At 39.7% G+C, this 13,494-nt stretch overlaps 1 protein-coding gene across 4 annotated transcripts in view; it reads left to right on the top strand.

Annotated features, from left to right (window-relative positions):
- Positions 1 to 4,452: 4,452 nt before the first annotated feature.
- The window catches only part of dachd (dachshund d), a 163,064-nt gene continuing 154,022 nt past the window's right edge, over positions 4,453 to 13,494 (top strand). For 2 of the 4 annotated variants that reach the window (XM_086091350.1, XM_086091349.1), the window contains exon 1: positions 4,453 to 5,353. In XM_086091350.1, coding sequence (XP_085947476.1) covers positions 4,761 to 5,353 — 593 coding nt within the window. In that variant the 5' untranslated portion in view covers positions 4,453 to 4,760. The remainder of the gene's footprint in view (positions 5,354 to 13,494) is intronic. The other 2 variants (XM_086091346.1, XM_086091348.1) reach the window with 2 other exon arrangements.

Raw genomic sequence — 13,494 nt, 5'->3', positions numbered from 1 at the left:
TGAGCATCCAAAAGTTCCTGGCCAGGAAGAACTGGGGCAACCTTACCACTCACCCAACATGCCTCTGTGTATATATGTATATATATATATATATATTATTTTTTACCTCTTTTATCCACCTTTTTTGAGGAGGTGGATGGCCCGGACGAGCAGCGGAGGATCCAGGAAGAAGGCATGGAAGAGAAGGCTGGGAAAGTACAGTATCTTAAGTCAAAATTTTCTCAAACTGAACCCCCTTAACCAGGCAAAGAAAACTCAAAACCCCAAATAGGGAAAAGGGAAGAAATCTTACAAAAGGTCAACTGAAAACTTCTGACATACCTCATCAGAAATGCAAAAAAATAATAAAAACATTTCTCCCCCTGTCATTAAAGTGTGGTGGTGGTGATGACTTACTTCATGCTTATATGACAGTCAAGAATTTTTAAATGTTATTTCCCAAAAGAAACTTAATGAGTTCTACACAGGAACTGATTTTATTTTGATTTTTTTTTTCAAGCTCTGTAGTGTAGATGCATTTTTTTTTCCCTCTGTTGTCATAAGTGGGGTCATACACGTCCAGCCCGCCCACTTTGTTGAAAGACAACAATGGCTGAAACATTCAGTTGTTTAATACCTACTTACTTACCCCTCCACCCATATACAAGGCTCATATATTATCCCACATGATTCCCATAAAATGCAAAAAAATAAAAAAATAAAAAAATACCTCTGACAAGTAGTGCGTTGCCGTTAACCCGTGCAAACAATACTCGCAAATTGTTGTGACATTCATTGTATATAATGAAATCTTAATATGGTGCATATTTAAGTGAAAGGTTAGCAACATAAAGGGCAAATGGATTGCCACAGCAATGAATTTTAAGCAGCTATTGATTTTTACACTACAGGCCGCCTCTTTTCTTGAATGATAATTTTGAAATGACACAACCGCATCTCCTTAAAGCCCTCTGATACAAGAGTATCGGAGCGTCCGTATTGTTTTGGATGGGAACACACTCTTTCCTCCCACTGGGAATACTAACGTGCAAGCACTCTCCAAAAGTCCATTAAAAAAAAGGAAATTTAAGATATGTGCTTTGAAGAATGTGATAAGCGGTTTAAACTTGGCACATGGGGTGGCGTTTTACTGTCCTAATAATAAAAGTGAATTTATAATCATGACTACTATAGCACCCGGTACAGCCCATGCAGGAGAAGTTGACAAAACTGTGTTTTCTGGGTTTAGTCATGTGATGTTCACAAGCGGAACCCAAAATGGCCACCCCCTGAGATGGATAAAAAAAAACGGTTGGAATTTGCTGCATTCCGGTAATTCATATTCCACAAACGCCATATTAATCAGAATACTGTGTTTAGATTAGTGGGTCTACATAGAACATATTATTGTAAAGAAATTCATGGACTTGACTTCCCCTTTAAAAGACAACATAATGTCAATATAAACAGCAAGCTTATCTCAGTAAATCTATCTATCAAACCATTTCTAGATCACTTATCCTCATTATTGTTGCGGGTGAGCTCAAGTTTTTACCAGCTGTTCAATAATTTTAATGTAAGGCACTTAGAAGATGGTGTAAAATGACAGGATTGTATACATTTTTTGAATGTATGTTTTAAATTATTTTTTATTTGTGTTCATGGATATTGACAAGGGATGTTCGATACACTTTTTTTCCCAGGCTCTTATCCAGTCCGAGTACTCCACTCTTGAGTAGTCACCGATAACAAATACCAACACCACTAGTACTTTTGATATTTAAAATTTCCCCTCAAAAAAAGCAATGACAGATAATTTTAAAGAAAGACCTATATACCCCGATAGAGAATTGTTTCTTAAAATTGCATGAAATGAATGGCTATTTTCTTAATTCCTAGTTCCTGATTTTAAAGCAGCCACAAGAGGGCAGCCAATACTGGTATTGGCCGCCGTCGCGAGTATACCTTGAAAACTGGTCGATCACTAATAATGACATTAAGATTCGATGGACTGGGATATATCATTTGCAATTTTGGGCAGGTCAAGTTGTTTAATAACCCCTAGGCGGTATTGTGACCCGTTTTGGGCATTTTGATGGTTCTGACCAAGCCATTTCATTGCCAATGCCAAAAGTAGAACATAAATCCATCCAACAAAAGGGAAAAATTGTCATCTGACGTATTTATGTTGGTCTGCTTGCATGTTTTATGGTGGTCATTTTGGTAGTACATGTATGAACAAAGGAAATGCATAGACCAATTGCATGCATTGTAACTCCTCTCAGCCAATCAAATGGTATATTCCAACTCCAACAATAACGACCATAATGGTCGTTTTACCATGCAACAAAATACGATAACGCTCATCTTTGGCCCAGACGGACCGGGTTCAAATCTTGCTTTTGGATTTTTGCGCCATTTAACATGACCGATAGAGTTCGCTAAACTAAAATACGTAACATTCGGCACCTTTTCAAAACGACCAATGTGGTCGTATTTATTGTAGGACTGTCTCGTATATTCAGAGAAGCTTTGCAAGAGGGTGCGTGCGGGCAGGCAAGCGGTGAGGAAGAAGGCCGAGACAAATCATATGACACTTAAAAATATGATAAGAGCGGAAAAAAGGCAGGTTAAAGCTCATTGGCTCTGATTTTTTAAATGCATTTATTGTATTTACTTTATGTTGTTATCACTTTGTAATTGTTGGCAGTTTAGGATACCTTGTTCAAAAGCACTGTTTAAAAAAATAAAAATACATCATTTGTGGTTCCAGTTAATCTATTTTTCATTTGACTGTCTTTTGGTGACATTACAATATTTGGAATTGAATTATGATGTGCACACTATACATTATGATGTTTTGAACCTCATCTTGAAGACTTTACCCTTTCATCCTTTATTGGATGGCACACGCTGTCAGCTTTACAAGCATGCAAAAAATGAGTAAAAGGTTGTTGTGGCTTCAATAGAAACTGCAGTGGTTCTGGTGGTTTGGACTCAATAGAAACATTAAGCAAACGTTACATGCACTTGTTTAACCAAATAGTCAACTCATAATAAGAGCGGACATGCATTGTGCGTGTGTGTGTGTGTGTGTAAAAGTGTGTTTAAAGTGTATGTAGGTGTCATTTGGTGACAACCCACTGACATATGATGCCCTGGACCTCCATTTGAAGATTTTCTTGTTTTAAAATTTTAAGTGCTGACTCTTGATCAAAGCTATATGTGTGCAAAGTGAGTAAAAACGGTTGTTGCGGCTTGTGGTTTTGAAGGTTTCACATGAAGGAAACATCAAGGAAATTTTTCATCCACTAGTTTGTATTTATAATGGAAGTGGGCATGCATCTTTGAGCGTGTGTGTGTGTGTGCGTGTGCATCTAATTGAACTGTAATCCAGGCTGTACATTATGATTTGAATACTGTTTTGATTTTTTGATTTTAAATCTAGGAACCCCGCTCTAGTCTATAGCAGGGCAAAAATACTGTTGGTAAAAAAATAAAATAGTTGTGGCTTTAACAGGAAACACTGTGGTTCTGGTGATTTGGATACATTAAGCAAATATTCCATGCATTTTGGTTGAAACGGGCCAAAGTGTGTGTTTGCATAACGTGTTAATTGAACTATAGTTATATTAAGAGCGAGCATGTAGTGTAAAAGTGTAAAAGTGTAAAAGCGGTTGTGGGTTTGATTCCTAGCCATTGCGACCATGTCAAAGTGTTCTTGAGCGAGATACTGAAACCCCAGTTGCACCTGATCAAAATGATGAAACAGTGTTAAAGCACTTTTGTTTCCTACATTCACATTTTTATTTTATTTAGCCTACTCTATGTTTTAAGGTATTTTTTATTTATATTAGTCATTACATTAAGTCTCTTAAATGTATACATAACAAGAAAGGTCAAAAGATTTTGGAAATATATTCTAATTTGTTTTTATTTACTTAGTATCATCATCATATCATGTAATTTTGGATTATGATGATGTAACATTGAACTGGAATATCTGAAAGTTTGTATATGTGTATATGTGGCTATTTCTGTTCTTGGTTTTCGTTTGTTGTTATATTGACAAATGATTGATTGTGTGTCTGTGTGTGTGCGCGCGCGCGCACGCGTGCGAAGTGTGTTTGAGTGTTGAGAACGAATGTAACAGTAACTACAGTATAATCCCTGTTTTGCATGTCACTTGAAAACTTGTTTCTTTCTACTTTTAATTGATGAATCGCGTCTCCGCTAAGCTTTCAAAAAAATGATGAGAATTCCCAAGAAACCAGAGTGGTTCGAGTGATTTGTAAACAATCGTTTTATGCACTGTTAAAAGAAACATATTCATGATAGGTGCGTACATGCGTTGCGTTTGTCCTGTCCGTGTGTGTGTTCTCTTCGAAAGGCTTTTTGTTGCACTGTCCCCAGGCTCCGCCCCCTCGCGCACCGTGTGACAACAACAAGTCATCCAGCGAGCCGAGCTTCACTTTTCAGCTCATTTTCCTCCTGTCATTCCTCCTCCTATCTTTGATCATTGTCCTGCCCCCTCCTCCTCCACCTCCTCCTCCTCCTTTCTACCCCCATCACGCACTACTCACGCCTCTCTCTTCTTCTTCTTCTTCTTGTTCTTCTTCTTTTTTGGTGCCCCAACTTCCCCGCAACTTATCTGAGGAGCTCCAAACACAACAAAACGAAACTCCAGTGGATTCTTTTATTTGGCCAGGCTGGCTCGCACACTTTGAACTTCGGCGACTCTTCCGTAACCCCCCCTCCCTTCGAAGCGTTGTAAGGTGACCATGGCCGCCGTTCCGGCTGCTCTCCTCCCGCCGACTTCCCTGGTCCCTCCGCCGCCTCCTCCTCCGCCGCCCCCGACCATGATCTCCGGCGGCACCGGCATCAGCGCGTCTCCGCCGTCAGCCACCTCCTCTCCGTCTCCGTCCTCCTCCTCCTCGCTGCCTCCCCTGCCGGCCGCGGTCGGAGCCGCGCAGGCGCTCTTTCGCTCCGAGCTGCTGGCCGCCGGCAGCCCGGCGGGCATCGCGGGGGGCGGCAAGCCCGTTTACTCCACGCCGTCGCCCGTGGAGAACATCCCGCAGAACAACGAGTGTAAGATGGTGGAGCTGCGCGGGGCCAAGGTGGCCTCGTTCACCGTGGACGGCTGCGAGCTCATCTGCCTTCCCCAAGCGTTCGACCTGTTCCTCAAGCACCTGGTGGGGGGCCTGCACACCGTCTACACCAAGCTCAAGAGGCTGGAGATCACGCCGGTGGTGTGCAACGTGGAGCAGGTCCGAATCCTGCGCGGGCTCGGCGCCATCCAGCCCGGCGTCAACCGATGCAAGCTCATCTCTAGGAGGGACTTCGAGACGCTCTACAACGACTGCACCAACGCCAGGTGAGTGAAAAAGTGGGGCGGTTGTGATGGGGGTGTCCGCTGTGGTCCGCGCTTCTTGAGCGTAACGCGCGCCGGATTGTGCTTTGGTGCGTGTTGTGGGTGCAAAAGTGTGTTTGAAAGTTTTGACTTTCAGGGAGAGTCAGAAAAAAGTTGAGGTGAAAGTTGTGTCCTGACCAAAAGGTTACTTCATTGATTAATTAAATTGCATTTAATCTATCACACTGATTCTAATCCCTCAATGGGAAATTCAAATTACATTTTGATGTTTATATATTTAGTTTAGCACACTACACACAGAACCAAATAACACACATGGAAGCAGAAAAGGAGATATGTCAGAATGAAAGGGGCACATAAACAGTGCTGGGGTTGTGGGGATGAAGCCTTGCTCAAGTGCACTTCTAGAAGCCAGGAAGCAGGCCAGCAACCCCCCAACAACTAGTTGCCAGTTTTACATTTTGTCCACAGCGGGACTACAAAGTCCTTATACATGAACTACTGCGGCCCAAAATTAATTGTCAAATTATTCCACCCGTGCATTCAATTGTGGTAAATAGTAAATCATTTTTTCCCCAGTGGCACACATTTTTCACAATTAATTTTAAAAGAAAAAATATAACAGTATTTTTTATTGACTGCCAGTCCACTCCATAATTATGATTACAAATGTACGAAGTGCACATGCCAGGAATTATGATAGGAGATTAACGATCCTCAATTAAACAGCCTCCATTTGTTGAAAAGCTCACCACAGATACATAATGACATACACACACTCACTCACACACACACTCGGGAGGGAATTAATACATCACTCCATATTAGCAATCGGAATATTTTGGACCCCCATATGTTTTAATATGACGTGATTAAAAGCCCCAGATCAATAGTTGATTATTCCTGTCCCTCACACATGCTGGTCAGACTGACCGTCTCACCTGTCACTGTGATTGATTCCATATCGACCCCCTCACCTCCCCCCCAACCGTTTCCACAGAGACAAGCAGGAAATGCAAATATGATGGGAAGGTGGCGGAATAGTCGTAAACACTCAGAGACACCTTAAAAGATGCTCATGTTATCACGTGTTTTATGTCAACTACATTTTTTTTGATAGGATATAATGTAAGGTTGGAGAGCCTTTTCAAAGTTAATAAATGTACAGAATTATATGACAGTCAAGCATGTTGCATATATGTTGATTATTGTTTTGGGTTTTTTGATTTTTTTTCTTTTACACACTCATTCAAAATTTGCAGATACATATTTTTCATTAGATAACGGCGGTAATATGCAATGTCCTAAACATTTGGCAGGAAGCCCCGTGGTCGTCTACCAGCGTTCAATTCTAGTTTAAATTAGGCCTTCAAAGCTATTACTGTATATGATCCGAGGGGCTTTTGGTTGCCAAAGTTATTCCCCTCACACACTTATTAGATATTAGTCAACTATGTAAAGCTAAAATGGGCAAATGGTGACACGCATGCGTCGCCAACTTCCCGTGTGGTGACAAATTCGGACTCCTCTTCATGTCAATGGGTAGGTGTGTGTTTGTGTGTGTCGTTTTGGTGGATTGGTGGTGGGGTTAAAGGATAATGCAGTGCCTCGCGCCGCTTTAATGACGCTAAAGTGCCGAGCTATTACGGGGCACACGGACACAGCACTGTAATTGTCTGTGAAAGCCGCCAGGTCCTGCGGGTCGGTGCTGGGCTCCAAATCAATCAGTCAAGAAGAGGCCTGCCCGCCCGAGCGAGCGAGCGAGCGTCCGTCCGGCCGCTCGTCCCATTTGGAGAATTACATCACGTGCGAGAGGCATCTGCTGGATAAAAGGCTTCTGTTGCTTACAATGATTTTATTTGCTGGGGATGTGTGTGTGTGCGTGGGTGTGTTAGTGTGTGATTGAACTGCCGCTGACAAGACGGTCAGTTTGTGTAAACAGGTTTGCCCGCCCCCATCCCTTTTTTCCCACCCGTCAGATAAAAAAGTATCCTCTGGAAATGGTCTCGCCCCCCCATCAGTTGCTGCTCTTCTTTATTGACGCAACAATGAGGTGAATAATACTTGTGTATCGTGTACAATGGGGTTGCACTATTTCACATGCAGCTATTAAGCCCCCCTTCTGTTCACCCCCGCTTGTCTATTGTGCTAAAACAACACAGTTCAACATTGTGCCATCACTGGATGTTGCCTCTTTTAGAAAGAATTTGGATTTATACAACTCACAATGTTGAGAATGTTGCAGCTATTTTGGGCATTAGCAAGAATGCACTTCCTATCCACGTCATTCGCTTGTAACGCTTAACACACAAAAAAAAAAGTGTCAAAAAAAGGGCGACTAAAAAAAGGGTAAATGCTTTTCATTGGACAGCGATGTTTAATCTTGCCATCAGGATAGCACTAAAGCTACTGAATTGGTTGCGGTTACATAACGAGCCAGTGTGAGTTTTAACGACACAATTGAGAAACCGCATACGTTAGTCTTAATTTAACACCGTCCTTCAATAATTGTATGCACAGTAAATAAATGTCACGCCTTAAATATATGTAATTTCCCCCTTCCAACCAATAATTTTTTGGGGGGCTGTAATGAACTGTACGTACTATGAGTGATGCCACCATGTGTTGAGGTAAACGCCGCTACCGCTGCAAACGTGGCATCGTACAGCTGACAAGCTTTGGTGGATTTCACAGAAAATAGAAACACATTGTTAAACATTTATATGAATCAATATTCTTTACTGCAACACACACTGCCTGCACTCCTTACATGGTGCATTGTAAAGCTAATGTTGAGTTATAAAATACAGTTAAATATTAAACAATAATTCTGTATACTGTATACAGTTAATCAAATTCAGATCACCATTGCAGAAGGCAATTTTCAACTTGCAAATGCTGCAATTTTGAAAAATAAAATAAAATAATACTACCGGTACTTTATTTCGATCAGTCGTAGGCTTTAATTTTAGTGATAAAGTCACAGGTTTGTTTGCATTATTGTTGTAATCAGGTTTATGACTTACTGACTTATGTTTACACCACACTTGAAGAGGTAGAATTTTGTTAAAGTTGACATGGTGAAGGCTTAAAAGACTGCAAGTCAAAGTTTTTAGTAAGTTAGCAACTCTAACTGAAGTCGATAAATTAACTGCCTTTCATATTAATTCATGGTTCATTTGACTTTATTTGAGTCTAAACCTAAAACCTATAAAACCAAATGATCATTTGTGTATAGTAAATCTGATGTTGTTTATGGTAATATTGATTAATTTATTGCTCGCAAAATTGTTCAGCCACATTATACTGACCCCACTAGTACATATCTTACCGCAAATAAACACCCGGTACTCTTCACTCACCCTCGGGACAAACAAATTATAGATGACAATAGACAATATTATTTAAAACTTATACCAGCAGGTGGCGCCGTAGACATCCTCACTGTGAGCGGATGTGGTATCTGTAAAGCTGATGTTTAATATTGAGTCCAAACAGACATTTTGAAATATAACAAAAATCATGTACTTACTTAGACGTTTTAGAACCCTGCCTTCCAACTTACCCGTTCTTTTCTGCAGTGTTGTAAATAAATGCTCACAGCCACGATATGAGCAAATAGGGTTTGCATCTATGCAATTCAATGCTGGTTCAGAATTTGGCAATTTTTTCGCATTGGTGGAGATGAATTATAGTTTCTTTTTTGTGATGACTTTGATGTGCTTAACAACATGTGCTTTTTAGGGGCGCACTGTGTTTTTCTGCTTTGTAATTATTGTTAATCTTTAGGAATATATTCATTGTTGACCCCTTCATTTTCTTAAGGGCTCTCCTGTGCCTCCTCACCTTTCCTTACCACACAAACACACACACACACACACACGCACACACAGATCTACGTTCAGTAATCTCCCTTACATTACGAGTGCCCCTCCAGGAGCCCCTCTGTTCCAGCTACTTGTTTTCCTTTTCATTTTCCCCGCGGTGGGATGGAAAAAAGGTTCTTATTGCTGTGTGACACTTGAACTCTCTGAAAGGTTATTATAACATAGGAGGTGGCGGCGGTGGGGAGGCGAGTTGTTTGGTGGGCCGAAAGATATCGCGTATCTCTCATTGGTCTGCTGTTGCTGAGAAAGGCGCAACAATGTTGCAGTTAATTGACAATCGTGGTCCCGCCTCACTCACCCTGATAGTTAAGCACCCCAGACAGCGTCATGCGACTGGGGAAGGAGGCCCTCCTTAAATACACTCCTAAACGCCGCAAGTCACCCACTGTATTATAAAAAATAAATAAAAATAACATTATTACTATTAGTATTATTATATCAATAGTAATATTTTTATCCTGATGCAGTTTATTATAACTTTACACTTTTTCCCCTCATAATATTACAACTTTATTTTTAAGAAATTCTCACATTTGTTTTGAATTTATTCTTGAAATACTATCATGATTTTATTATATATTTACAATTAACAGTATTTTTCATAACTTTACTGGCCAAATTATTAGCTCTAATATTGTTTTGTTATTCTCATCTCACAGTATCAAGAGTTTCTTCTCCAATTATGACAATTTCTTGTTATGTTACAGCCTTATTTAAAAAAAACAAATATGTCCCGCGTTGCAAATTTTTTCCCCTTTTGATTGTTACTTTTGTAGTATATAACAGAGGGGTTAGTATACAACCCTTTTGAATGTGGGAGCTACTTCCTGAGTACGGATAATTTGAAGGGCTACACACTTCTGAAATATCACATTTGCTCAAATAACTGCTCAGATAACCTGTAATTATATATTAATTTATGATATTTATCTATGTGAAGACACTGATCATGTTTATGAGGAAGCAGATGAATATTATTTTGAAACACTATTTCTATAAATCTGTGCAGGGGTTTTTATTTTCAAATGAGCACTTCTATAAATTTCTTAGGAAATCATAATGTCCCATCACTGAGCTATTTTTAGAACTGGCCTTTGGGCTACCCATGTTATCCTTGGCGGCTACCTGTTGCCCGTTGGGTCCATCTTGGTGACCCCTGATCTAACGTACAGATTAAGTGTCAAGGGGTGCTGGCACTTCATGAATGCACTTTTTTTCCCCTTAGCCAGACCCTTTTCAACAAATAAACCTCTATGAGACTTATTGCCTGGTAGCCAATTTTAGCAGGCGGAGTCACCCCATTTGTTACAAGTTTTGTCTCAGCATTTTTACGTTAAGCACTTCATCTGTTTCTCATATTACAGATTTATTTTAACCTGAAACCTTTTTTGCATTATAAATTACTTGTCAAAAAATACTATGTTCTTATATTGTTACAACTAGGGGTGTGCATCTCTCCACAAAAGGTAATTCAATACGAATTTCGATATGTGGGGTGCGAAACGATTCGAGGACGGTTCTATTTGAAAGTGGAACGATTCGATTCGGTTCGACTGCGTGAGATCACGATCCAATTCAATTTGTTGTCGATTTACATACATTATCTTTCTATCTATCTATCTATCTATCTATCTATCTATCTATCTATCTATCTATCTATCTATCTATCTATCTATCTATCTATCTATCTATCTATCTATCTATCTATCTATCTATCTATCTATCTATCTATCTATCTATCTATCTTTTTCAGTTTGTTTTTTCGATTTGTTTGTACGTAACTTATAAAATGTATTACATTACGATTATTAAAAATACCTTCCTTCGAACAAAAGCACATACTGTGCAATTGTGCACTTTTTGCATAGCAGCCCGTTATCCTGGCTCGTTTGTGCACCTTTCAAGCTTGTTTAAGCATACGCACACACACACACACACGCTCACACATCTGGAAATGACGGTAATTGTTTTGCATAGCACTCAGTGTGATCTGCCACTGAGGGTGCCAGTATCCTCTACCACCAAGAACCCGCAACCCCCCCTCCTTCTCCCTCTCCTCCACCGTCAAGCTCTCTTATAATATATTTGTTTTCTTACAAGGCGCCAATGTGTTTACAGGTACTCAGGGGAGATTTCTGGATTCTGTTTAAATGCTTCTACCCGGTTAGAGTGGGTGCTGAGATACCCGTCACCCGGCAACCGCATCCAAGAGGGAGCTCGGGCGATAATAACTTCAAAAACAAGAGTGACAGATGCCTGATTAGACAGGGTGGAGGGGGTGGTGGTGGTGGTGTGATAATGGTACACAAAGCTGTTTCAAATCCAAATCTATTCAAGCACTTCCTTGAAAGTCAAATTGCGCCTTGTTTTTTTGCGACTGTTTAAACAGGACTGGGGTATATTTATTTTCCTTAATCCTTCAGTGGAGCTCTGCTAAATTTGATTAGGTACAGTACATGTGCTCAAGTCAACTGTGCAGGTAGCAGATGGTGGCAAGGTGCGCCCCCACCCCACGTCCCCTTTGCAAATACTCTCCTTGAAAAATCAGAAGGGCTTTATTAACTTGACATTCATCCAGTTGGAACAAGTGCAGAGGAACGTTCCCCAAAAAATCCCAACATGGTTTTGAGTGAAGAGGCTGCAGATTTGACTTGTTAAGAGAGGCTTTGTTTGCCGCGTCTTAACGACGTTTGTGGCTTTGGAGGCTATTTGCATGGCTAAGACGTGCGTTTGCTTCATTTGCCTGCTCCAGCTCCCGCTCTTATTTGGATGAAGAGAAACACTTTGAAAAAGAAAAAAAAAATACTACGAGCATTTTTTCCCCATATTTTTCTTAAAACGGTAGTTGAGAACTTTAGTCTTGTAAATGTTTCAGCTTTACTGTCTTAACATTACTATTTTTTTCTTTTGTCACATTTTCTAAATCTGCGTCTTTTTCCTCCCCATTGTATACAACTTGTTCCTACAAAAATGATCACTGTTGTCATATTCCTCCAAGTTTATTTATGAGCTTTCAAAAAGTTCCAACATTTTCATAATGTTACGAATTCTCATTTTTCTTCCCTCTATATACTGATTTTTCTCACCTATTCATGTTTATTTCAGGGCTAGACCAATTATCAGCCAGGCTGATTATCAGCACCAATATTCCGCATTTTGATGAATACCGACATTTTCCTTTTTCAAAAACCATACGGCCATTAATAGATCAATTTAAAACTGTTAACTTCAGGGAACAATTTATTTTATTATTTTTTAGTTAACTTCACAAGAGATGCTGCTGACCCTGCACAGCAAAAAAGTTGTGTATTAAAATGACTCCCACAGAGTAAATTTCAAGACTTTCCGGGTGTATATAGCTCCACAAGCTACAGAGTTGAATAAACACTTTCTAAATAGTTATCCATTTTAACACTGTGTCAGAGTTACTTAACTTAGTTAAGTTACTTAGCTTCCTTTGATTAACTCTCTGCAGAGTTTATTTAACACTAAAAAATCAACTCTGTTAAATAACTCCATCACTGACCTCCATTGAAATCAAACATATAAAATACAATTATATTAAATATCCACTATGGGGCTTGAAATCAACTGAAATATTTAGCACCAAAATTTTAACACTCCAATTTTTGCTGTGCGGTAACTCTGTGTACCTTCTATTTTTGTTTGATATTAAAACTAAGATTAGTAAAACTTTTGGTCCTTAAAAAATCTCTACTTTTTTCTTGTAATGTTCAAACTTGAGCAAGGATAAATCTGACAAAGTAATACAATAGATTTTTTTAGGCACATAGCCCAAAACATAAGATGATTATTAATTAACAGCAGTCATTGAATCACATAAAAGTCACACAAGTTTCACATCAAGTCTCTCCTCCTTCCGCATCCTCCTCCTCACGATGCACCACATTTAGCGAGCGTCCCGTCCCCGATGCGAGGACGCTAAATGCTACTGACAAGTTGGAGGCTGGAGATGAGATTTCCTGATTGGAGGAAAGGGAAGAGGAACACGGGCCATGAGTCGGCACCGTCTAATATGGTCACATGAAGAAATTGATTTTCCTCTGAAATTAATTAATTTTTCATATAGCCTAAAGCTGAAGTAGAGTATTTTCCCTTTTTGGAAAAGTATTGCCTAATCATATTAATGCTTTTTTTTTTGCCCCAAGGATGAAAAGATAATTGTACAAATGCATTTGGAAATATGTATCACTGAGTATTTATGATTAAATTATGCAAATAAGCCGCTTCCCATCC

This window comes from Leptonotus elevatus, chromosome 12 (assembly GCF_054856555.1).
Source record: "Leptonotus elevatus isolate MCC_2025b chromosome 12, RoL_Lele_1.0, whole genome shotgun sequence".
Lineage (NCBI taxonomy): Eukaryota > Metazoa > Chordata > Actinopteri > Syngnathiformes > Syngnathidae > Leptonotus > Leptonotus elevatus.
Note: the sequence above shows the minus strand (reverse complement) of the source record. Positions and strands in the feature narration are given on the sequence as shown.